Genomic DNA, 26,984 nt, shown 5'->3' with positions numbered 1-26,984 from the left:
TTTCAGAGGTTGCAAAACATGACGTGTTCGTGTACGTGTAGCTCTAGACGTTTAAGTTGCAGTTAAGTTTAAAAGCCGTTTGTGAAATTTCACTTACAATTTACAAATGTAGCTTCGCATAAATCACGTTCCTCGTGCTTTCATATATGTTATCCTAAAGTTCAAGAAGTGTTTTGCAACAACTCCATTGACTCATTGGGAGCACTAAACGACGAGTTTGACAAGTGAATTAATTTCTTACTGCAGTAAGCGCAGCAATTGTCCTTGACTCATCTGGAGTATTGTGGGTCAATGCACACAGACCTGGTGTAATAGGCGCAGTTGGCGATCTTGTCGACACACATCACGCCTAAACAATAAGCAAAGAACATGAAATTAAATAACAACATTATTAAAACACTTACGTGCTATTACTGGCGTAGTTGGCGATCTTTTTGTTTCCTGTAAACAAAACCAACTTGGATAAACATTCATTCTAAAACAATTTTCTAAGTTTGTTTCATGATACATGGCTATTAAATAACCCTTATTGTCAGATATCAGTCTTATTGGCTTGTAGACAGCTGGGATAAGACCACGCTTCATTGTAAACATTATTCAACGTGTGGTGGGGTATTTTAGTTCTTCATTTAATTGGTATGAGAATTTTCCGGACGTTCGTATTACACAATCAGACAGTTTAAAAAAATATACAACAGAAAACATAATATCGAACTTATGTTCGAACGTTTGTTTTCGTCTGATGTGTATGTACGAAAGCAGAAGCTCGTGAGCTTTGCTTTTAACAAGAGTTTGAAAAATGGGATAACCATTTCCCTAATAAACGGAAGTTACGAAGACGAAGTTACGTTTATTTTTATTTTTTTCATATGCAATCTTTTTAATGATCAAAATATTACTTTGGCATAATTTATTGGGACAAAAGTGAGGTACACAGTTTTGATCAAGGGAAGTAACTACAATTGATTTTTAAAGTACTTCTTAAAATTGATATTGTCACTGCAACGTTTGCTGCGAACTATTTTTACTGTTGTTATTTCACTCATGATACCCAATTTTTCACCAAAAAGCATAAAAGAAAACCTCTACATTCCTACACATCCTCCGGTTTCCTTGATTCTATTTGGTTCCTTGGCTTGCTTTTTGCAACAGTAGTCGATACAAATAAAGCTCAGCATTCACGCTAATATTTCCTTAATCAGCTTTAAGGTAAACGATAAACAAGTATGTAAATTGTGGATGCGTGATGATCACACATTAGTGTGGGATCACTGGAAATGGTTTTATGAGTATTAATAAAATATGACATAAATATCGAAACAAATGTTACAACCCCCTTTCTGGCCTGCAAACTATGTAGGTTCGAACCCGATTTTAGTTGAAATATAGAACACATATACAAAATGCAATAAAGTCATGCGTTTTTAGTCATTTAGTTTACATAAGAAAATCAGCATGCAATACCCCTTCAAGTGATACCAACATTGTATTATCATTTAAGCGTAATCATTTAACATTATCGCCAATGGCATGAACAAACCAAAAGCTTAATTGTACATCGGATACTTTAATTACAAAATTTATCTTTCTTCTAGTTCTTCTTTAGATTTTCAATTCCCGAAGCTTGCTGTTTGCGGCAACAACAACGGCCAGACAGATAACTGCTACTACAAACGTCTTCATGGTTGCACAGTCCTTTCAGGAGTAAAGAAATTGCAGAAATGAATGATAAGAAGGCATATGATGGTCTATATATGGGACCGGCAAGCCTAGAAGTCAAACATTTAAGTATACATCCGGTTCAGAGGCACATGGTGGAAAGCGACTAAACGGCTCTGAACGAGAGACACACACTTGTAAATTACACAAATAGACCGGACACGTATGAAATAGCTTGTTCAATAAACGACAGGATTACCGCCTGGGAACGGTCAATGAAACGCTGGAACACAAGTTCACCGTTCGTTTAGATCAATTTTAATGCACAAAACCTCTCACTTGTCTCAACATACATCAATAGTTACACAGTTAAAAATATATGCCTTATATATCTATTGATTTATTAACTCATATCTCCATATGACTACTGGCTACATACAATACGATATAAGCGTTGCAACCCTTTATCATTGTGGATAGTTTATTTCGTGAATGTACCCTGACGCCGTTACCCCGTCCCATTGCATACCGAATACGCGTTTATTCCCTAATCGATTACTGCGTAACTCGTAGATAATAACTAACGATTTTGAGCCTCAGCGTGCCGACCAACCCAATTTTAAATTCTGCATACCTCACACCACTCCCATGAGTCACATGATAATACCCACAGCAGAATTTATATTTAGAGCACCAACATACGGCAGAAACATTTAAAAAATGAATATTACCAATATTTTGAAATCATTTTCATCGTCATTAGTATCACACATAAAATCGTTGCCTTTTTACAAAGATCTTTTGGTATAATTTAAAATTTCAGTTAATCTAGCTATAACAAGTTTATGTACTGTATTTGATTGTTCCAGTTATTGAGTTTTTCACGTGTGTATTAAATGTATCTATTCCGTTTTTTGAAACATGTAGGGAAATCGGAGTTGCTTCTAGACCGAAGTACGTATTAATTAACATACCAGCCTATCCCTGATTATGATATATATGTATACTTGTAATTTGAGAAATCTAGTGTAGATGAATAAACGGTTTCTCGCTGATAGCTAGGAATGGCTTTAACCTATTACATACAACTTAAATGGTTAGACATGAATGTCAAATTTCGCTGACGTTTTGGGGTGAATTTAGAACATTCATAACAAATTCTTTCAATGAAGTGAGCTTTAGAGAACTATCATATAAAACCATAACCTTTTGTGATTTTATGCCAAACAAAGAAAAAAATGGTTATCAAATAAATTTTATGATACTTTTAGGAAAATATTTCATTTCTAAATCAAAATGTAATGGAAAAATTACCAACAAGTGCCATGTTTGTCCAATATCTTAGTAAACGACTAAAATAGAGAAAACAATAGCAACAATGAAGAATAAAATCAACACCTATAATAGACGATGGCAACATTTAGAACACTTATTATCTGAGTAAAACAGCTCTAATATATAGTAGTATTGTTAAGCGCATTTGAATGAAATATCCACCAAAGTACTGTACTTCATAAGATCCTTGATTTTTAAAGTTAGTAGTTTTTTTTTCATTTTTAAATTTAACACTATTCCGAAACAATCAAATACACACCATCTCTCCCATTTTTTTCTACCTTATATATATATATATATATATATATATATATATATATATATATATATATATACACTGTTTATATTTAAATGATGGACTTCTTTGGCTTGTCCCTGTAGTTTTCAATGTATTATTTATATTTGAAATATATGTCTCAGAAGAGAGTAAAAGAATAAGCTTGTTTGCTTAATTCTAAATGCTGTAAAAGGCTCATCTATTATGTTCAAGTATCCATCTTTTTAATTTTCGTCATTTTTATTTCGTTTTTATTTGCATAAACATTTCTGATGTGGAATCGTATCAATAATTTAAATATTGGTTAAACAAATTATTTTTTGGAAATAAGAGTCTGCTGTGAATGATATTATGATTAAACACATTCACGAGGATTCGACATCTTGTTTGTGCACTGAGCCTGTGCGTGCACAAACAATATAAAATAAATGTTCCACATCTCTGTTATGTAACCGAAGACTACAAATGGCTGAAAAGTGAAAAAGAACTGTTGAATTAAACCGCCACTGACATGATAAATTCTGGCTACTCTCGTTAATTTTAATGTTTTGACAAATATTTATCTGTGCGTCTGCACATTTTGGACTGACTCGAAGCCCTGGGGATCGTCTAAATAAAGATTTTAGTCGTAAATTGAAGTTATTCTAGTTCTATTGCTTCATTATTTTGCAAAATTTTGCCGTGATGCCCAAGTATAATTACCCTACCTGTAAATTCACAGCCGTGAGTTATTACCATGGCCTAGATATCACTCCAGGGTCTCGGACGAGGAGACGATGCTGCCGCCATCTACACTGGTTCTCTGTCTCCATCAAGTTCCCCTGGAGCCCCGTCCTTGCCCAGCTCAAACGGCTCCCATGAATCACCACCGGAAGTGATCAGACTCTCGACCTAACAGTTAGGACAAGCGCCGCCATTAAACCCAAACTTGTACGTGGTCCTTTTTGGTTTCATGTTAAAGAAGTAATGTAAAAAATAAACACTGAGATAAAAACTAATAAATTGCTTGACACCCCGACCCTTTTTGATACCCGGGTTAAAGGCGCACAATAAAAAAATATAAGCGATGTTTTGGCCCTTTTTAATTGAGGAATTGGTGGCCACATTGCTATTAATTAAAAACACATTTATAAGGGCTTATATTTTATATATGTACCTAAATCACATTCTTTTTTATCTTTAAGTCAAAGGAGTTCAACGTAATAATGCATTAAAAAGAAATGACTATAGTACTATGTACTGAAGAGGTTGGTGACACAATTTCCCATTATTAAGTATGCACACTATTTCGGTATGCCTGTGGGAATAGGGGTTAAACCAGTGAAAACGGTTGCATTTTTTAGACAAGCATTCGATTACATTCAAATTTCTAGATGCGCCAAGCATAGCAGCTCGAGGACCAGAGAGGACAATGCCTTGCCAGTAAGAACAGAAAATAGCTATAACAGTTTAAAGGAGGAATAAAGTTATATTGATGTAAATCTAGTTATGTTGACGTATATCTAGTATGTTATGTTTAAATTGTTCACGAATATATACCACAAAATCGTTTTTTTAATATATTTTTTCTTAAAAAAGGATACTGTGTTTGATTTGAAAGAAAGGTGCAGAAAGCACGGTATTTCTACCTAATGAAACAATAGTAGATCACAGTAAATCTTTTAGCATTCACCAATCATTTAATATTTTTGCGTTTTAGCTATTAAATACACGGTTTACAATCGTGTTATCAGTAATCAATATTTTTCAAAAATACATTATTTAGTAAGAAGTTGTAGGTTTATCACTCAAAATGTATGTTTGTTATACATGTATTGATTTGGAATAAGAGTGTCACTTTAATAGATCATTCCCATTTCAAACTGTGCCATGATATCATCATATGTAATAAACTGTAGTTCTGTTAATACAAAGAGTATTGACTGTAGTATGTTACAATTTTTAGAGCATAATCTTTATTCCACATAAATAATCGTTTAGATAAATTCAGGCATGTAAACAAAGTCTTCGTATAATCGAAACTTTACTTGCATATTATAGAAACAGGTCCTCTCGCACATCACGACATTTCTGATCAATGAAAAATTCTCATCGGCAGCAGATATGGCAAAACTAGTTCTGCATGACAGAAGAAGCTCTAATTCAGTCCCCAATGGATGAAAACAGCTGTAGAATCACGGGATGTGTGCTTGTCACCCCTACCATGATGGTTGTGGCCGATTGTAACAACAGCGCCGACAAAATTGTAGACATCCAAAACAACACCAATGTGAGATATTTCAAACTATGCGCCGCCCCCTAAGATGTTACAATTTTAACCAAAGTTGAACTTGCAGTGACGTTGCAGTTGAAAACATTTGTTCAAATCATCGCGTCAGACTCTAGGAACCAAGAAGTCGATGGTGATTGTCGGGGTATTGACTACGTTCACAATCTACGTGCATTGGTAATAACATTTGTTGGAAAAGGTGGAACTGATTGATCTGCAAGGTACTCCGTTGAAAACGTTCTCATTTCACAACAGTGAGGCTATGTTTCTGCGTCCGCATTACATATGTATTTCGAAAACGGAAGATCTCGTGTTCGTCTCTGATGCTATAAAGAATACGGTCACAAAATTGTCTTTAGCTGGTGAAGTGATAGGTGTATACAGTGATAGAGAACTGACAGAGCCTGAAGGTGTTTGTTCCACGAGTGACGGAGGATTTCTTGTCAGCAGTTAAAGCAAGATTTTGATACAGTTGGTGTCTTAAAACTTTGAAAAAATCGAAAATATTCTCACTGATATGGACGGTATAGAAGGTGTCCAAACTATGCATTTTGATTTTAAAAACTGTAAAATCTATGTAGCTTTATACAAAAACAACGTGAAAGTTTTCTCACCGTCAGGAAAATAGATTAATGTTTGTCTCAAACGCGATTCGACTAATATGACCAGAATTAATAACGTCGAATTAAAATTATATGATTGCTGGCACCTAGCAATAAAATAATTTATCACCACAAAGATCTTCGTTGTTCATACGTAGAAAACAACATGAAAGTAGGGGATGATGACATTGCAAAATACACATCTGCCTGCTCAGACGGAGCAGTGCATGTTCGACAACACAGATTATCAAAAAGATTAAAAAAGGAAGATTATCCGACATACCAACTCTATTTGGGGACATATAACCGGTAACAAGCATATTTTTCTAGGCATAAAGAATGTTAATTTAGGATTTTGTTTTATTTTGCAAATTTCATTTTTTCATTAGTATGGGACGAATTCTTAGCCGCTGAATCGTCCATGTATTTTTTCATAGTATCGGATGTTAATGTCATTTATTTAACAATACCACTGGTATACTTTCTTTGGTAAAGTATCAGAGAACATTTCCTGAATGTATGGTGCATGTACACGTCCCATAAAGCATTGCATTCAGATTTAGAAAAATTGGTGATAAATAACAAACATTACATAGCTTAATACGAACGCAGAGAAAAGAGCCATATACATGTTACACGGTTACGTATGGTAAAAGTGTCAAATTGCCAACGTTTTAAATAAAAAAAACATGAGAAGGCGAGAGAGCTGACTTATATGTATGTGAAATCAATATACTTACTTCCAACACACATATTTTAACAACGCCTTTTATTTACTGACATCCATGGTCTAGTACAAAGCATTAAATTAAGTAAATCAAATTTTACACATGTCAGACGGCACTGTGCAATGTTTGGTATTTCAAAATGAAAAAAAAAATCTAATGTAATATTGGTCAATGTGGATAAGGTTACATTTTCAAACCAAGAAAACAAAGATACAACATAGGAACACACAATAAATCTCATATGTACCACTTTGAATATACAGTTTACCCTAAATACACATACCATGTTCACTTCTTATATCAGTTACCATCTTAAGCACCATGTGCTTGTACTTTGAAATGTTTACGATGGTGCGACTGAACCCTTGAAAGTCCCCGAGAGGCACATATTTAACATCGTCACTCAAACGAAACGCCTGATGCCCGACCTCTTTCAACACCTCTTCTGAAGACATCAGGGGATCTACTCGCATTGCGATTACCACCACTCGCATTCCAAAGCGTACTTCCTCGGTCGGTATCGGCTGTGCCGTGTCTGCGTCCATCATTGTTTTGAAATTCGATTGAAAATGAATGGCACTCATAAGAGACTAATCCATCTATAACGATATTGTCTCGATTGAAAGCACCTGTTGAAATTCGTCTGCGATTTTTCCATATAACAGAAACTTCCCATTTTCGGCCTATAGAAATGCTTGCACAGGAGACACATGTCCTGCCCGAGCTCTAAGTACAGTATCCCCGATTTTCCACGCGTGGCTAATTGTATGCTTTACAGTGTACTTTTCAACTTCGTCTTTTATAATGTGACATAACAACTCCGCCACTACAGCCCATTTCTACACACACGTTTCTGAAATGATTTTAGTTTTTTAAACTATCTACGTTTAATACCACAGCCCGCCTTCCCTTATCGCCCGCCAGTGTCGCAGGATATAGCTTACAACCATATATAAATTGAGTGAACATCTGTATCTCAGGAAACGCCCTCCTCATACCGTCACAGTCAAGTACCGGTAGCCCCAGCTCAGCCCCAGCGACAAAAGAATCAAGACAGTTCATATCTCTTATCTCTATTGTCATAATTGCAACGATACTTTTACCACCTACCGTTGTATTCCGACTATTTCCGGTAGAGTACGTGTAATCATCTATGTAAGAAATGTCTTGATTTCCTTGATTTTCAAGAGCTCCTGTTTATGTATTATAACTTCCGTCGTCATACAGATCTTGCAAACATTGCAAAGCGCCGCTCGTTTCGTTTCCGGAAATCAACTTTTCGTAATGTATCAGCGGAGCCCCCTTTAGAATAAGTGGTACTATCAAATTATTGACAGCATCAATTGTTTTAAGGAATCGTTTTGGTGATTCAACTCGTATTTTCTTTCCGTTTTGTAGTGCTTGCAGGGCAATCAATTTACCAATGTGCGGATTGAGACCACCGCCACAACTCATGATACCAGCTCCGATTTCAAGGCAAGCAACATCATATTCCGACAAAATCCATTCTCCAGATTCGTCCTCTATGTAAGGTTCTTCTATAACCATACAATGTTCTACCTCAGACAATTCAACACCGGATGTAGAATACTTTTGCTTTTCGCTCTGTTGTTCACTTGTTTTCTCCACTAAAGTTTTAATTGAAGTGTCTGTTATAACCAATTCATCAAAGTCATCTGACACATCTAGTTTTCCAACTATCTTAATCTTTATCCTAGAAGCATTACCCGGTATGTATGTCAACGCCACATCTTCCATTTCAACGACAGTTAAGGAACCAGGCAGGGCGCCATTAGCGATTGCGATTGACTGAAATAACCTTTGACGTGTTTTTTTTTCTGTTTGTTCATGCTCATTATTGTAGTGAACCTGGCGAAAAACAAACTGGTCATAATCAACTACTTTATAAACAGAGGCTGAAACCTAACTCATTGCAGCACCAACAGCATTAGCTACATCAAAGTTATCTGGCACAATTATCTCAAAAATGCCGCCAAATTTGGATTGTTTTCCAACTATTATATTGCCTTCACCGACGAGAATCAGTGGAAGATCCCTGTTATTCAGCCTAAGTTTGTCGATGCACGTTGACACTAAGTCATTGATTTTTTCAACAGCTATCCGTAATTGAAACCATCGACATTCTGCTTGTCACCCACCTCTGTAGGTCCGGCTGCAACAGCAATGTCTGTAGCAGTTGCACAACAATTTCCTCTCCCTCCTTAACCCTATCGTACATAGGAACCGCCAAAAACCCCTATGCTTATGACATCTGGCATTTGAAATTGGTGCACATTCCTCCAATTTTCACTTCGGTTGAGTCCTCTCTTGGGAACCCTTTCAAAAGTATACCCACGTCAGTACTGATACCGCCTACGTCAACATTGCCTCTTTCAATCCAGATAAGAACGCTGCACCTCTTATACTCTTTGTCGTACCCGGTGCAAAGCAAACTACTGGGAAACACAGAGCCCGTTCTTCGCTTAAATAGTGCCGTCATTTTGCGTCAGAAACAGAGGACAATTCATTCCAAGGTCATTTCATGCTAAACGGAAGACACTGATTGTCTTTTGGCAAAGAGGCTTAATGCATTAATTTTATAATTTTATACTGCAGCAGTCCCTCTCTCTCTAGCTAACCAATTCTGACAATGTCATGGCTTGCAGTAACACCAGCTTATGGAAATTCCTTTTGATAATCAGTAACCATTTCTTTCTGGTCTGACTGGACAGGAGAGAAAATTCCTGAAACAACGACGTTCTTTTCTCCTTTAAGTCTTAAAGACTTGATGCATTCTTTAATATCATCTTCATTTACTTCCGAAATATCTGATCCATCAAACTGGTACCCACCATTTATCATATAAACGCTACCTCGTATGACAGGTAGTAAATGCTCTCCAAAGTCACCATAAGGAGGAAGTTGATGAGATGCAGTTCCGCATAGTCTTATAACAGCCACTATTTCAAGACGTTTCACTTCCACGGCAGCATTTATGAAGTGAGAAGTTCCTATATATATATACCTGTTGTATTGCAATTCGTTCACATTGTGCTTTGGCTTTTAAAGGCGCTTGCTGAATTACAACGTTAACACCAGAAGTAACATCAGCTCTCGTTGGGGTCTTGACTTTGGTCAGAAGGTGCAGCTGGCCAGATCGCATCTCCATCAAAACGGCGTCTATGTTCGTCCCGCCAACATCGACTCTAATTATGTCCCGTGTAAGCGCCATATTTTAACTCAGTGCAGTTAACCGATGGTTAATACAGTCTAAATACAATGTATAGAAATATAATTGGGTCACATAAAGCGTATCAGCACATTAAACAACTACTCTGTGAGTAACCATCCAATGTTAAGCTGTGCAATCGTTCTCCATTTAAGGTAAGACTGATTGCATTCGGTGTAATCTCACTGTATTTACAGAAGCTATTACAGCTCTATGCATACACACGCACTCATGCGTGTCCTTCATAATACTACTGACACGGATATTCCCACATAAAAGGGAAACAACCATTCACAGACACTAGCACAGCGGATGATAATGTGATAGTTGCCTTTTATTTGAAAAGATCGCTTGCAAAATACAAGTGCATACTTTAGATTGTATCACAATTTTAATGTGAAATTTCTTTTTGAAACTAAGGTTTGTAATTTTTTTTTATAAATTGCAAATTTATTTCTGCTTCAAGATATTGGTAAAATATTTTGTAGCTTAATAAGTTCAAGTCAGTTTATCAAAACTTCAAATTTTAAATTTATATGTTATCTAGCTAAGCAGAACAGCATCATTCTCACTATGGCAAAAGCTCGTGTAAATTCAGCACTGTTACAGAAGAATGACGCTTACGTCAAACCATAATCAACTAGATAAAGGGGATTCAACCAATAAATACGGGAAGTAAAAAGTCGATGAATATGGAACTCAAAGTAGAAATTTTGGTAAAATACTGCAATTCCATTGGTTCGGAAATGAATTCAATCATTATTAGAGATTATAAAATATTGCCGTCCGACGTAGCATTTATGACGCAATTTATCACGTGCTATACATTCACTGTGTAAGATATACAGACCCATTTAATGTTTGTACATGTTCAAGTGTGCTTTAGAACCGACCAAATTTAGAATAAATCAAAGCTCGAAATCAAAGTCATTGGGAACACGGAAATACTTCGAGATACATTCAAGATAGCCGAACTTCAAAACATGTCATACTTAACCAAACATATTTGAAAAAGCTATCCATAATCAGATACCATAGTTCGACATAAGAGTGTTGCCTGTATCCACAATATTAACAAAAAATAAAACATAAGATACAATGTTTGAAACTTTATTCCGTATAAAAACGTAACATTCGTATGCGATATCTAGTTCGCGACGTAGCCTGGTGGGTACTGGATGTTGTATCCTGTTGGGCAGCTTGGGGTCTGACAACATTTGCCCGGAGCTGGGGGGTTCAGGTGGCACTGAGAAGGAAGGTTCCATGTAACGCACCTGTGTGTCGGTAAAGAAGTATCGATAAATGTATACATATAATTATATCTATGTACTACGACTGCCTCTGGTGAAAACGAGAAAGCATCTTCCATGTAACGCAGCTGTGTGTCAGTAACGACATCGGTACATATATATATATATATATATATATATATATATATATATATATATATATATATATATATATATATATAATGAATATCTCTATGTACTACGACTGCCTCTTGTGACACCGACAAAGCATGTTCCATGTAACGCACATGTGTGTCAGTAAAGAAGTATCGATAAATATATAAATATAATTATATCTATGTACTACGACTGCCTCTGGTGACAAGGAGAAGGCAGGTTCCATGTAACGCACCTTTCTGTCGGTTAAGCAGTATCGATACATATGTATATATCGATGTACTAGGACTGCATCGGCCTATTAAGTCTTTGGTGCATGTGAACGTTGCATTCTGCCATCGCGTTGCCAATAAGTGAGATATATCTTGACTTTACTTCATTTGAAAAAATATATGAGTTGATTGTATTAAGACAGCCACAATATATTAGACTATCGTTTTCACATATGTCCCAAGTTCTCAAAATAGCTTAAGCAAGGCAGCTTTAAATATCATATTTAATTAAGCCAAGTAACTTACTAAAATTTAATTAACCAAATTGTTTTTCTTGATTTAAAGTAAAAATGCTTAATATAAAAACTCTTTAACAGTAAAAACCTACGTATTTATCCCACACAAAACGTGAATTAAGCTTAATCCCTTTATAATGGACTTTAGATATATCGAGAAAACGGGGCCGGAAAGAGCATATACTTACAGCTCTTGACACTGGTATTTTCCTGATGCTCCATCCACGCAGCTGCAGGTATACTTGCATGCGTCTTTCCAAGTCTGGCCCTGCTGGTAGACGTTACCGTTGTACACGCATCCTGCAAAAGATTGCGACAGTTTCGTGAAATCATACAATCGTGTGTTATATGCACATTGACCATAAAATTAAAGACTTAGTATGTTATTTTAGCTTTAATTTGAAAACGGATATAGCCGTTTTATTGTTTGTATCTTTTGTCTTCCAAAGCTAATGTCATTTCATTTCTTTTGTATATAAATTAAAACTTCTATTACCTATGTTCAAAATACACAAATGCTGCTCGGAGTGTAAATGTAGTAACTAAAAACAGCACAAACTTTTATAGGTTGTACCATTATTAATGTAAAGCTTCAGCTATCCCAGTTGACAGTATCATAGCATCTTAAATCGTAGACAACAAATGTGAATACATATAGTTCAACAAATGTAACAGTTTACATTGTAATTTTTGAAATGTAACGTTAGTATTGTTACTTTAGACTATTGTTAGTTATGTCAAAACGCTCATTTTGTCAGTTATACCTGTGCCAGTGCTGCTTATGCTACCTGCGGGTGTGCCACCCCCGGAACTGGGTACTGAACCACCGGAAGTAGAGCCAGAGCACATGTTACAAGTCATAGCACAATTTTCCTGAGCGTAGATTCTCGCACCGGCATCCGTGCAGATACGAGAGGAAGAGTCCAGCATGGCGCAGTTGGAGTTCTTGTCCGTACAGCCTAAAGATAGACCAATATAGTCAATGAAACATCAGCATTGACATAAATGATCTATTCAACGCTGGAAAGAGTCCAAAGCAACTGTTGCTTAGTAAAATTGGTATATAAGGTACATTTAATTAATGCTTTCTGGGGAAACAATTAAAATTCGCCACCTTGGTATAACTCTGACCTCGGCAGCCAATTGTTTACAATCTTGCTTATTCCTCTAAAGGTTTTCGTATGGCTATTTTTTTAATATTAAATGATTGGCTAATACTGATTGATGTATAAATATTGACCAATCAATAAAGCTTGAAGTTAACTTTAACCAAACAAAAGAACAAATGATAAACAGTTTTTTTCTACAATTTTGCGGCGGGTTTGTTCTGAGTTTAAAAAAAAGTTTTCTATTTGTTATTGTAGCTTAAAATGTATGCTTAAAAAGCGTTTTCGTCTTATTGATAAAATAAAGATAAGAATAACATAACATACTATCGGTCATTGTCGAGCCTCCTGTGTTGACAACTCCTGAAATAGCATAGTATATAAACTATCGGATGAAGCATAAAGGAGTTTTTCTTGACAGTTTTTCATAAAACATAGTATTTGGAAAATCACAATAAGTATTACAATGAATTTAATGGACACATCAATTTTTGAGTTTAAGACAACAAACAAATATTTGACCAACCTTTTTTAAGCGTAGTTATTCAAATTCAGCAGCAAAGCAAGAACAAGCAATTCATTGAGTTTAAGAGTAGATACATTTATGACACGAGAAAGACACTTTCATGCACATAAATTGAGTTTAAGTGTTATTCGACATCAGCGATGAATTCCTCGTTTTATGTCAGTGAGACAACATCTGATTTGACCGTAGCGAAGAGAAAAATTCTTTCATTAACATTTATATGTTGCTTTTGTAGCCTAAAACTCTTATTGCCCTAAGCAAATATATCAATTTGCCTCCCTTAGGCGGTTTGTTACATGTTGTAAACAATGGCTGACTTTTACAGGAATGGGCGTTAAGTAACCGGATAATACAAGTGTTAATAATAAAGATCCGGGGGTGATCATGCAAAAACATATAATTCATATATTAGGTACTCGATTTCACATTAAACAATACTGAATTTTGTTATATATGCACAATTTGTAGATAAATAGTTGGTGTTTGAGGTTAAGCCAAAGAGTTTTAGAAGGATGCTTCACCCAGCACCCTTCTGCCCTCATGGATAAGACAAACATGGACACCCCCTGCCTTCGTAGAAATGAATGCTTAAGATAATCAAATATTTATTCTGTTTTGATTAAAGTTTACAACATGGTAATAAATACATTCAAATTTTAAATATTTTGCAGTTGATACAAATAGTACTTATACACCATCCCTAGCATTTTCTGTCAAATTCATAATGTATAAGTTTTTCAAGCCCTTTGAATTTTTTCCCTCTCTTTCTTCGCAACCTGTCCCTCTTCTTTTTTTTAAATCCAGGCTAAAACCAAAGTTGATAGATCCAGGATGCTCTTTTGTAGGACGTTTTATTTATCAAACTAGCAAGAAAGTACTGACGTATTCTTCAAATCCCATTTAGTGTTTTGTAAAATGATGCATCTTTTTGCCTCTTTTTTGGCAATGCACAATTGTTCCGGATTTAATTCCAGCACTTGTAATGCCTGCTTATATCCTTCGAGTCTGATCGGTTATTGTTATAAACAGCGTATATACCTTTCTCAATTAGAAACTGATTTGATCACTTTTGGACTGTACCATCATTACAGTAATTAAATCAATAAGTATTTTTTCCCTTTTTTTGAAATATATCTTTATTTCAAATTGAAGCCATGCAACATGAACAATAGTATTTTACAGAAATATTGCCTTGATATTAGATACAAATGAAAAATATATACCGACTTGAAAGGTTTAATAATTTTGCGAAATTGTATTCAAATACATCAAAATGTTTCTGTTTAATTCTGAAAGTCCGGGATCTTTACGACAGCAGGGATTGTTACTGCAAGATCATCCTGTAAAAGACAAACTTCAGTACATCCCTAAGATGGCCTCACTTCAAAAGACCGTACCTGCATTTTTACGGTTTTGGAATGTTTACATCACTAAAATCATACTGAGCTGCATCTTATTGCAAACTGCCGAATAAATAATCGAAAGAGAAAAAAATGTTTTATCATGTGATCAAAATGTCGATCAATGATTGGACATCTCATAGGGAAACAGAAAAACATTAACTTCAAAACTTGTAACTTCGGCAATTTGTAAAAAAAATTGTGTGATCAGATTACTAAGAGAATACTTAAAACGATGCTACTGTAAAATTGGGATTTTGTATCTTCTGCATTTTGAAGTGATGCTATCGATATGCTACTTTTGATTATTTTGTAACCATTCTTATTCAGTCTTTTAAATATTTCGATAATATAGTAACATTGATTTCATTATGATTTAAAGAACTGAACATAACAAAGGTAGATATATATTTAAAGCGAGGAACATTTAGGGGAACTGACATTTATTTTATTTACATGATTTTCATGTATTATGTTATTGGAATCATTGAATTATTACTTAAACGAATAGAATGTGTTAAATCTGCCTCCTCATTGAAATACACTGATATCAGTCCTTTGTGGTCTTGAGTGTTGCAGGATCAACACACATTTAAATTTGGATTAAGCTGTATCATGTGCAGATCTACATCTAACTTACGAGGAGGCGAAACGATTTCATGGCGAAAGGGTGAAATGTTTATTTTATCACATTCTATGTTATTTCACAATCACTTAGCTACATACATAACATTGTATGCTATTTCACAATCACTAAACCACAGACATCACAGTGTATATTATTTCACAAACACGGAACTACTAGCATCAGATATTACGCTATTTAACACTCTATAACCTACCACACATATTGCAATGGGCTGGGCAGTTTTCCTTTGCCCATGAATTGTACATGGTTGATGTACAAATGTCTGCAGCATATCCGGAGCAATCCAGCTTGTCGTTACAATATGATGATGATGATGATGAACCTGGGAAAAGCGTGTGGTAAGCAAAGCCTTAATAAGCAAGAATGCGTAGAACATATTGGGATTTGTACATGGTGAAAGCGCAAATGTAAAGAACTCTACGTTTAAGTTTAAATGAAAGGGTTTAAGCGCTGCAGTAAGCAATTGCAAAAAAGATGGAAGCCTGTGTAAAGAAAGTGAATCCATATAATAAAATCATCGTCAAATGATATGATAAAACACTGGCATCACGGCAAGATATATGCAGTAAGTGTGTAAGCAAGACCTACCTGAGCTCATTTGTCCGCCTATGCCTCCTGCAATATGTTATTTATAAGCGATAGGCTAAGCGTGTGTAAAGCAGTGATGTTAAGTATTTGAATACGTTTAAAGTTTTAAAAAGAATGCAATTCTGTTAAACTACCTACGAGATGATTTATTGTACTTATTAAAAATGTATGCTACAAAAACACAAAAATAAACGAATAAAAAACATATATTAATATTAGTTAATTTAGCTCGCAGGATCTGTTACTTAGTAAAACAGTTGAACGTTTAATCACTTATTACTTAAATGTATTGAAAGAATAATCCAACAGAACAGGAATCTCACTGATTGACCTACCACACATATGACAATGGGCTGGACAGTTGTCTTTTGCCCATGACGCGTACATGGCTGATGTACAAATGTCAGATGCGTAGGAAGAACAGTCCACCTTGTCCATGCAAAATGTTGCCGCTGTAGAAGCAGAGACAGAGGCATAGCAAATTAAGCTTAAAGTGAATGCTGCAGCTGTTACACTCCAAAGCTTATTATTTTACAAAGAATCGATTTGTGTAGCAAAACTGCAAGAAAAGCTTTGACGAATGAACACATATTGTGCACCCGTCGTGCTAAGCAAAGGCATTTTGTTAAGCTGTTTAAGGTGAAATGGTAGCAAAGCTATTTGTTACTTAAAGCTTAAAGCCGGTTGGCATCATGAAACCAAATTTGTCATGAAATGTTTGTAAAGGAAGCGTGTTTGAGTAGTTACAACAATACAAGAGTATCTTACCGGGTGATCCACCGGATGATGCTCCAGATCCAGCTTAAATGTAAATAACAAAATTTGATAATTAAGTCCAGAAGTCAGTTACTGCCTATGGATAATCCAATGTTTAAAACACGCGTTTAATGAAAGGGATGTCCACAATACAAAGTGCGTTCGAAAAGTCATAAATTAAAATGCTTCAGATTTTCTGTTTTCCCATTGAGTTTTTAAGACACAATATTTTGAAAAGGTATACCACATATGCAATATGATTTGGTGAGTTTAAGAGTTGCGCAAGTTTTCCGACAAATATTTTCTAAAAGTTAGTTGAAATTCTGTTTGCTTTCAAATGGACATTTCGTCCGACAGAATGAATACGTGTGTATATCAAAATGTGCTTGATAATTTAATCAGCAATGTCCTGTTGCTTCTGTATAATATCTTTGCAAATAACAAATATTTGTTTAAAACAATGAACTATCATTTTTATTTCCCTTATAAATCTCTATAAATCAGTGGGAAGCATATAACAAAAAAGTAATTTGTCTGGATTAAAAATGGCCACAATGAAAAATACAAAATTGTCAAAATATTCTTTGCCTTTTTAAGGTTCAATCTTTAGCGATATCCTTTCGTACATTTTTAGGCCAAAGTTTTCATGAACAACCGTCACAAAACAGCTGCACGGTTTGGCTAACACACGCCTAGAGGAAGAACGCTAACATTTATCAAGCACAGCCATCTAACCTAACAACTTACAGCACTTGTTGCAAAACTTGGCACAGTTCTGGGTTGACCACGTGGCATAGTCTGCGTTAGTGCACACGGAGGCTCCATAGTCGGCGCAGTTTGGAAGGGTGTCCTGACAGCTCCCTGAAGCCGGATCAGACTTATTAAAACGCTCCAGAAGTTATCAATTTAATACATTCCAGCTATGATGCTTACAGCCTTACCTTGGCCGAGACTGTTCTGTTACAGCATTATCAACAAGTAATCTAAGTGTACATAACACTTGAACAAAATGAAACTCACACTGCAATGTATTGCTTGTAAAAATACAGCCAGCAAGTCACATAGAATGGCAAAATGAATAAATTAGAAATGTGTTACTAGACAAACCATTGGTTTGGATATGGTTTTGGTTGACTTTTAACCAAGTATGTGTGGAAAGGCAATGTCCAGTTTTGAATACATATAAATTCAAGGAATGAGTTATTTCATAAATATCTTATTGGGCTTTTTAGGTTTAGGTTCATTTTACACAACTTATCCATACCGCCTACACGAAAATACAAGTGGAGAGGCATACAACCTAATTATAATACAGAAAAACTAAATACAGAATAAGTATATTACCTGTGTGAGATGATATGACTGAAAATGAAAAACAATTACATGTATAGATGATAATATAGTGAATTATTTTACCAACCATGCATTTATTTTGATTCAATTATGCTAACAAAATAAGGTCAACTGTAGTTTATACAAGTTTGAATATGTGATATTGCGGATGTCATCCTGTATTAGTTTCAAGTATTTTTTGTGTTTGCATTTATGTGTGGGCCAATGACAATCGAGGAATTTTAAAATGTTTTGTTCATTAATTTAACAATGCACCAAAATAGTTTCATAGAGAATATATTTCAGTCTGTCTATTTTTCCACCAAGGCTTACATGTTAAACGAGTGTCAGTAGTAAAAGGAAGCACATCATTGGTGGTTGCATTTTAATGTGGGCCAATGGCAATCGAGGAGTTCTCAAATGTCTTTTTTTATTAGTTTTACGTGTATCGATTTTGACGAACGCATCAATAAACACCAACTAAGTTAATGTGTTCAGAAAAAAGAGCGGGCTATCTCGGCCTGCATTGTTTGCAATATTTAAAGCTTTGACAATGAAATATTAACGTAATGGACGGCGAAACACATCCGACTTTAAAGCATGTTCCTGATATTGAAAATAATATGAAAAAAGAATGGCGACAACTTATTTAAGATATAATTTACAAACTATATATATACTATTCTGTCTAAGAAATTGGGACCATACAAATAAGGTGGTAGTGTCATGTTTTGACAAACAATAAAGGTATTGTGCTTAAACGTCGCGTGTATTCTCTATATGTACGTCCTTGTTATTGTATTTTTTATCATAGTCTTTAAAAAAAATTCCTAGACTGATATATAATACCAGAAATTTCCTTCAAAGCGTAATTTGTCAGTGCTTTAAATGTATACCATGGGCAAATCAGCCTGACACGTTAAGACAATGGATAGTTTGATAATAAACCAAATTTCGTGTCAATGAAGCGTTTATTGTAAGATTGCAACAAAGCGAGTATATTTTGTGGTTTGTATGTTTTTTGAAAAAAGACCATCGAACTGATTTTACTAGAAGTTATATAAAATGTGTGGAGTTTTCGTAAAAAAAAAACGTATTTTATTGTGTAGTGATTTTCTTAAAGTCCTATAGCCTTTGTAAAAACGTACTTAGTTAATTGTCTTAGTAATAGGCATTCTCCCAATATTTGATGGCGTATAATAATCATAGAAATGTTTACTGAAATAGGCAAATATAAATAAAGATGTAAATTGTAATTATTCAGTGGTGTTCTTCAAAATATCGTCATATTTCTTTTTCAATATTCGTGTTTAAATGTATTCGAGCAAAACATATTTATCCATTTAGAACACTACAAATGAGTATACTTGTCATATTTTATCCTAGATAGATATGGCTTTTTAGCCACAACATAGACGTTCACATTTTTTCGATGGATGTTTCCTTATGTTGAACATAATAATATCTGTATGTTTAGATATAATGATGTGTTATACCATCGCTGGTAATATATTATGCTTTTTAATTAATAATATATTTCAAGATCCTACCAACCTGGTAGTGGTGGTGCTCCGCCCCCGGAAGAAGAGCCTGCAGAGATACGCAGCGTTAGTTGTTCTACCACTAACAACTATATTTTGCAAATACATTGAAGCATCATTACACAGCTCACTAGAACATATTTTAATAAATTTTGTTTTATTTGCTTTCAAAAGAGAAAAATAAACAAACAAGAAAAAATATAGGAATATAGGACTCTTCAACACTTACTGCACTTTCAGCAGAATTCAATACAGTTTGTGTATACTCACGTTATGTTATCGGGGTTGGAGCATACCATGAAGGTAAGATTATATAACACTTACTGCACTTTCCGCAGAACTTGGCACAGTTCGTGGATACCCACGTTGCGTAATCGGCGTTCGAGCATACCGACATTGTGTAGTCAGCACAGTTGCTAACAGCGTCCGTGCACGCTGTAAAATATTTAGATTCAAACAAAATACACCAATGAAAAAAAACGTCGATAAGCCCAGTAGCCTGGAATTTATTGGAGATCCGTACACATATAAACAAACACCATATAAGATACACATAACGCCACAAGACATCAGAGATAACGCAAGTTACCAATTATCGGCATTGGGGTAACCGCCTTTTCGCGGTTAGCGAAAGCTAACAATGACTCATTGGGGCTTAAACCGGTCAACGAGAGCTCAACCTTACACTTCAGAGACACGCCCAGTGACTCACAGCCAAAGACTTTCTAAGATATTTTAAGACTTAAAAATATTTCCATTTTGTTTCGTGTTATGGTGACATTAAAGATGACATTAAATGATTTCCGAATGGGTAGCTACTATTGCGCCATTTGAACTAATATTTAAATGCCTTACTTAAATTTGTCTTATTTATGAAAGAACAAATTTTAATTAATCAAAGAGTCCAAAACGAGTTTTTTTTTTTTGTTTTTTTTAATTTAGTGTAGGGTTATTTACATAAAAATCGTAACACATTTGGTTTAATGCCAATTTAATATTTTATGCAAAAGTTTGGGTAATGTAGTTCACTTCATATTTATATAAAGCAGTTTTCTCAATCCACAGTAAAACTTATCAAATGATGAGTGAAGGAGTGAAAGCCAGAGTGAAATAATCAAGTTGTCAATCGAGCGTTCGAGTCTACTTGCAGGGTACTCTTGTGTTATCTGCTGGATGTGCAGTTATCTTTAAGACCTTCATTCAGAAACTGATTATGCTTCAACACTTTATGGAATGAAGGGAATGATTTTGCTTTCTGCTGGATGTACAGTTATCTTTGAGACCGTTATTCAGTAACTAGTAATGCTTCAACCCTAAATAGCTTGAAGGGAATGAAGTTCTTCTATCTTCTGGACAGTCATTCAGTAACTGATTGTGCTTCAACACTAAATGATATGAAGGAAATGAACTTCTGCTATCTGCTGGACGTACAGTTACCTTAAAGACCTTTATTCAGTCACTGATTGTGCTTCAACATTTAATGGTTTGAAGGGAATGAACTTCTGATATCTGCTAGACGTGCAGTTATCTTAAAGACCATCATTTAGTCACTGACTGTGCTTCAACATTTAATGGTTTGAAGGAAATGAACTTCTGCTATCTGCTGGACATGCAGTTATCTTTAAGACCATCATTCAGTAACTGATTGTGTTTCAACATTTAATGGTTTGAAGGAAATGAACTTCTGCTATCTGCTGGACGTGAAGTTATCTTCAAGACCGTCATTCAGTAACTGATTGTGCTTCAACATTTAATGGTTTGAAGGGAATGGACTTCTGCTATCTGTTTGAAGTGCAGTTATCTTTAAGACCATCATTCAGTAACTGATTGTGCTTCAACCCTAAATGGTTTGAAGGGAATGAACTTATGCTATCTGTTTGATGTGCAGTTATCTTTAAGACCGTCATTCAGTAACTGATTGTGCTTTAACCCTAAATGGTTTGAAGGGAATGAACTTCTGCTATCTGTTTGATGTGCAGTTATCTTTAAGACCATCATTCAGTAACTGATTGTGCTTCAACCCTAAATGGTTTGAAGGGTAATGAATCACTGCTTTTTTCTTATGTGCCATGTCCTTCGAAATTCGACACCGTTGGAATTTTTTGACGAACGGACTCAAAACGATGTTTGTTTTAAGTGGCACTCGAATTTAAAATTAATATATACACATGTATAACAAACATACATTTTGAGTTATCGAACATTAACTACTTACAAATAATGCCTTTACGGAAAATATTAGTAACTGATAACAAGATGGTGACCGTGTTTTTAATAGCTAAAAACGCACAAATATTAACTGGTGAGTGCTAACAGATTTACGGTGATCAACTATCAATTAAGAAGGGAGAAATATCGTGTTTTCTGCTCCATTCTTTCAAAGAATCTTTCACAGAATCCTTCATAAGAACCCTTATTTTCGATATTTATTCATCCAATTAAAAAAATTCAAACAATTATTTTAAATGCGGTACATCTTATTTGGGAATAATAGTGCATCTTTATTGTTTTTATGTGTTTTCTTCTGACGTTGTGTGTCTCTCGGTTAGGATTCGTCAGCCTTTCATTTGTGTGTCTTTAAACGGAATCTAAGTACTCTTTTAGGATTCTAGGCTTCACCCAGTAGATTTCAATGATTTAAAATAAACAGGGATATAATTGATTGTTTCGAACAGTGTGGTAAAATATTTATATGAAAAACTACAGAAACAAGCTGTGTTCCCGAATGTCTAAACATAAACCCCATATAATGGCACAGGGTAACCGCGAAAGATATAGAACACAATAACAAACACCACACACACAGTACATTAATTAAACACTAGATGTGTTTATCAAGGATTGTTAGGTACCGCATTGGATTTATCAGTAAACCTTGAAACTATAAAATGTAATATAATAACAAATATACATAAACTCAAAATATTAAATAAAACATTTTTGTTATAAAGTCAAAAACTTTGTACTAATGGTTTCTAAATAGATAACGCGTGTCCCCCTTGATAAGAACATGAGTGCACATTTTGTACGTTGAGTTCACAGGTGCATCGCCGTTTATAGAACAATATCATTAATGTCTTCTGATTCAACTTGTTAAAAGAGTTAAACTCAAGATATCGGTGTATAAGAACCGAAATAACTAGTGACCTCGGAAAGGACAATTCAACTCATAGTGTTGTCCTAGATGACTATAGTCATTGCGGTCACATATTGCACACCAAATGACTATTTATATTCATCAATTCTTTCCGGGGGAGGGAGTGGGGGACGTCCGACCCAAGGGTTTTTGAAACACCTTTCTGCTTCAGGAGTTCGATTTGCAGTTTGTCTAAACCCGCTGGCTGTGCTCATACGGAGAAAAGCATTAATAGGTGCATACTTAACATTATTTTGAAGGTCTTATGACTTATGCAAAACAAACTTCACTTACATCCACCGCTGCTGGGCATCAGCATTGGAGCCGAGGTCATTTGGGGAACTAGAATATAAATATTAATTAGTATGAATCTTTACCCGAGCTATTATATACACTGAAACTGGAATGTGAAAGCAAGTTATGTTTCATTATGGTAATGTCATAAATTAATAATAATGTTTATAGCCATTTCTACGAACGTTGATGTAAATCGTTACTTTGATGCAAGAAATCCAAAAACTGCTTGTTTTAAGTTTGTTTATGCAGTTTTTGAGTCCTGAGCTAGGGCGACGATAAGAACACGGCAATGATAAACCTGACGACCTGTTCTTTTGGGAAATACCAAGGGAATATGCTTGATTACAATTAACAGCAGTTGGTATGCAGGTCTTTAGTTATTGTCTTTCAATCAGTTAACTGCAGTTATATTATAAATAAGACATAATCTTGGAATATAATAATAACTATCTTACCGTTACCGCCGCTTGAGCCACCGCCTGAAAAAGAAGACAAATAAATTAGGCCACACCATAAAGCGACCAAGTTTTAATCAGCTGTTTGCTCATGTTTAGAATTACGTCTTACAAATAAACTGGACTACATGTATAATGTATACGTATTTAAGGTATCCGACAATGAATGTGAATTTTAAATGCTTGTTGGTCCCATATAATTTTGGTATCATTTTGAAGGGATTTGTACGTAATAAATGATCATGTAATAAAAAAGAACGAAAATAATAAACAAGTTGTTTTGGCCTTCAAAGATTACAAAATAGGGCATTTTACGTCCAAATTCAGTTGAGATAAAGAGCAAATATTAAAACCTTTAATTACTTTATGTATCAAGCAAATACCTTTCAAATGATACTAGCATTATATTACTATAATAATTATATGCATCAACATTTAACTTTTAGGGCCATGAAGCAATCAAAGAACAAGCTTACATGTATTTGTGGGCCGAATAAGTTATCCGTATTTTAAAAAGCATCAGCATATTTTTAATTGACTGCAAAGCTTGGCAATATGCACGCGTGTATGAAATTCAGTCAGACGAGGCAATTTTGAGTTTTGTCATTAGTTGCGAGTCATACCGTGTTGTTTACTTGTACGTGTAGATAAGCGCACGAGTTTCAGTTAAGTTAAAAACACGCTAAGCTCGCATAAGTCATGTGTTTCGTGCTACCATACACGCCCTACTAAACTTGTGTACAATATTCACAAATCTGCAGGACGCAGTGTACACACATTAACCCACAAGTACACGTATAAGAAAACAACTCCATCCGGAGCTCTATACAACGTGATAGATGAGTAAATTATTATCTTACTGCAGTAAGCACAGCAATTGTCCGTGACCCACCCGGAGTATTGCGGGTCAGTGCATACAGACATGGTGTAACTGGCGCAGTTGGCAATCTTGTCGGTACATGGCCCGCCTGAATAATCATTTATGTACATGTTAATAAATAACAACATTATACACCAACAAACATGGTGTTACTGGCACACTCGGCGATCTCTTCAGTGCATACCCCGCCTGAACAATTTTTTAAGTACACCTTAATAAATAACAACACTATGTACACACGGACATGATGTAACTGGCACAATCGGCGATCTCTTCAGTGCATACCCCGCCTGAACAATCTTTTTAAGTACATGTAATTAAATAACAATATTATACACACAGACATGTTGTAACTGGCACAACCGGCGATCTCTTCAGTGCATACCCCGCATGAACAATCTTTAAAGTACATGCTATTAAATAAAAACATCATAAACACACGGACATGGTGTAACTGACGCAATCGGCGATCTCTTCAGTGCATACCCCGCCTAAACAATCTATTAAGTACATGTAATTAAATAACAACATTATAAACACAAAGACATGTGCTGTTTGGGATTATTTCAATGCATGTACCGCCTAGATAATCTTTCAAAACAAAAGTATATAAAACAACAAAATCATGAAATCTATGTTAGAATGTTTTGGACAGTAATCATCCACAGTAAATGACATTTATGTGTCAGCAAAAAGCGAAAAACAAAATCACATTTAAACGACGTTACAAACCACACGGTCCTATTTATAACAGAAAACCATTCTTTACCACGTCGATAGATTGTGAAGTTTGGGATAGAAAAAAATATAGATAATGTTCTCATTCCTTGGCATTTCTTGCCCATAACAGTAAAGGCATAAGTGACAAGTTGGTATATGTAGCTTAAGTATAGGATGAAATCAAACTCATGCTAGCAGTACAGGCATAAGTGATAAGTTGGTATATGTAGCTTAAGTATATGATGAAATCAAACTTATGCTTACTTGGTGCCTGGGTTCCAAACGACAGGGTAAATTCTGGAAAGAGATAGACGTTTATTAACTTATTTGAATTTGAACTGATAACTGTTATGATCAAAAGCAAGAGCGAACCAAGTTTGATTAAAATAAACTCGCATGCTGAAAGGTCCATGCTGTTACACCAAAAGTATCTTTTTCAAAATTGCACTAATCAAATCTTATTGTCAACATAACCTTGTAATTTTCATCGACAACCTATAATTTTCCTTTATATTTTTATGTTTCTATTTGGATATCATTTGAAAAGGTTTTATGAATAAACATATACATATAAAATTCATATAGAAATTATGTCTTTTATCACAAACAAGATTGTTTGACCTTAATAGATTGCAAAGTAGGTTAGTTCGCGCCCTATTTTGTTTGAAACAAACAGCAATAACGACATCTATGATGAGATTTTAGTCGTTTTGTTAAATTAACATATTAATTACCAGCAAGCAATATTATTTTAATTAATATCAACATTGTATGTTGTCACCAGGCATCGACATTTAACATTATCGTCAATGGCACGATCTAAAAAAAAAGCATAATTGTACATGGTACCTTAATTCCAATAAAACACTTATCTTACCTCTGGTTTTCCTGGATTTTTTGGCTTCTCTGAGTTTGCTTTTTGTGGCAGCAACAACGGCCACGCAGAGAATAGCTACAAGAAAGGTCCTCATGGTTCCACGATCCTGTCGGTAGTGAACGAAACGACAGAACCCCCCAAATCGAAATGAATGATAAGAGGGCAGATGATGCTCTATATATGGGACCTCTGCTAGCTAGCTATCTTTTGAGCGTGTGTTTATACAATCGTTTAAAGATTATGTCTCTCGTTTTCATCATAAACTGTGGTCTTTAGTATCAGGATCATCATACAAGAACATAATGGAATGGATGTGTTAAGTCGTGCAATGGAAACAGTAAGGTCAAGCCAAGCCCAACATGTTTCTTAAACATGATAGTAGCTATAGTATTTAAGCTATCTAATGTACAATATTGTGTATAGTGGAATATAGTATATAGTTTGATGGCCCCGTTTCATACTTGTATTTGAAGTCCATGTATTCTTTTACGGAAAAATATTACAAACAATCGTTTTGGCCTTGGAAGATTGCAAAATATGTCATTTCACGTTATATTTTAGAATATTATGAATTAAAGAACATTTTACAAACTTTGATAATAATCAATAATAAACAATAAAGCATTTTTAGGCATTTATTTAATGGATTAGTAATTAGTAGCCAGTACTTTTTGCAAACCATACCAAAGTTATATGGGGTCATCACAA

At 35.0% G+C, this 26,984-nt stretch overlaps 1 protein-coding gene across 1 annotated transcript; it reads right to left on the bottom strand.

Moving 5' to 3' along the window:
* Positions 1–11,193: 11,193 nt before the first annotated feature.
* On the bottom strand, positions 11,194–26,430 carry LOC128244330 (multiple epidermal growth factor-like domains protein 11). Its single transcript, XM_052962345.1, has 13 exons — positions 26,277–26,430; positions 25,664–25,696; positions 24,660–24,767; positions 23,800–23,823; positions 23,342–23,389; positions 20,236–20,346; positions 19,925–19,960; positions 18,383–18,400; positions 17,786–17,899; positions 17,051–17,083; positions 12,778–12,972; positions 12,202–12,313; positions 11,194–11,373 (listed from the first exon to the last, which is right to left on the bottom strand). The coding sequence occupies exons 1-13, from the start codon at positions 26,368–26,370 to the stop codon at positions 11,247–11,249; spliced, it is 1,053 nt and encodes a 350-aa protein (XP_052818305.1). The 5' UTR covers positions 26,371–26,430; the 3' UTR covers positions 11,194–11,246.
* Positions 26,431–26,984: the final 554 nt, after the last annotated feature.

The sequence above is a fragment of the Mya arenaria genome, chromosome 8 (assembly GCF_026914265.1).
Source record: "Mya arenaria isolate MELC-2E11 chromosome 8, ASM2691426v1".
Taxonomy (NCBI): Eukaryota; Metazoa; Mollusca; class Bivalvia; order Myida; family Myidae; genus Mya; species Mya arenaria.
Note: the sequence above shows the minus strand (reverse complement) of the source record. Positions and strands in the feature narration are given on the sequence as shown.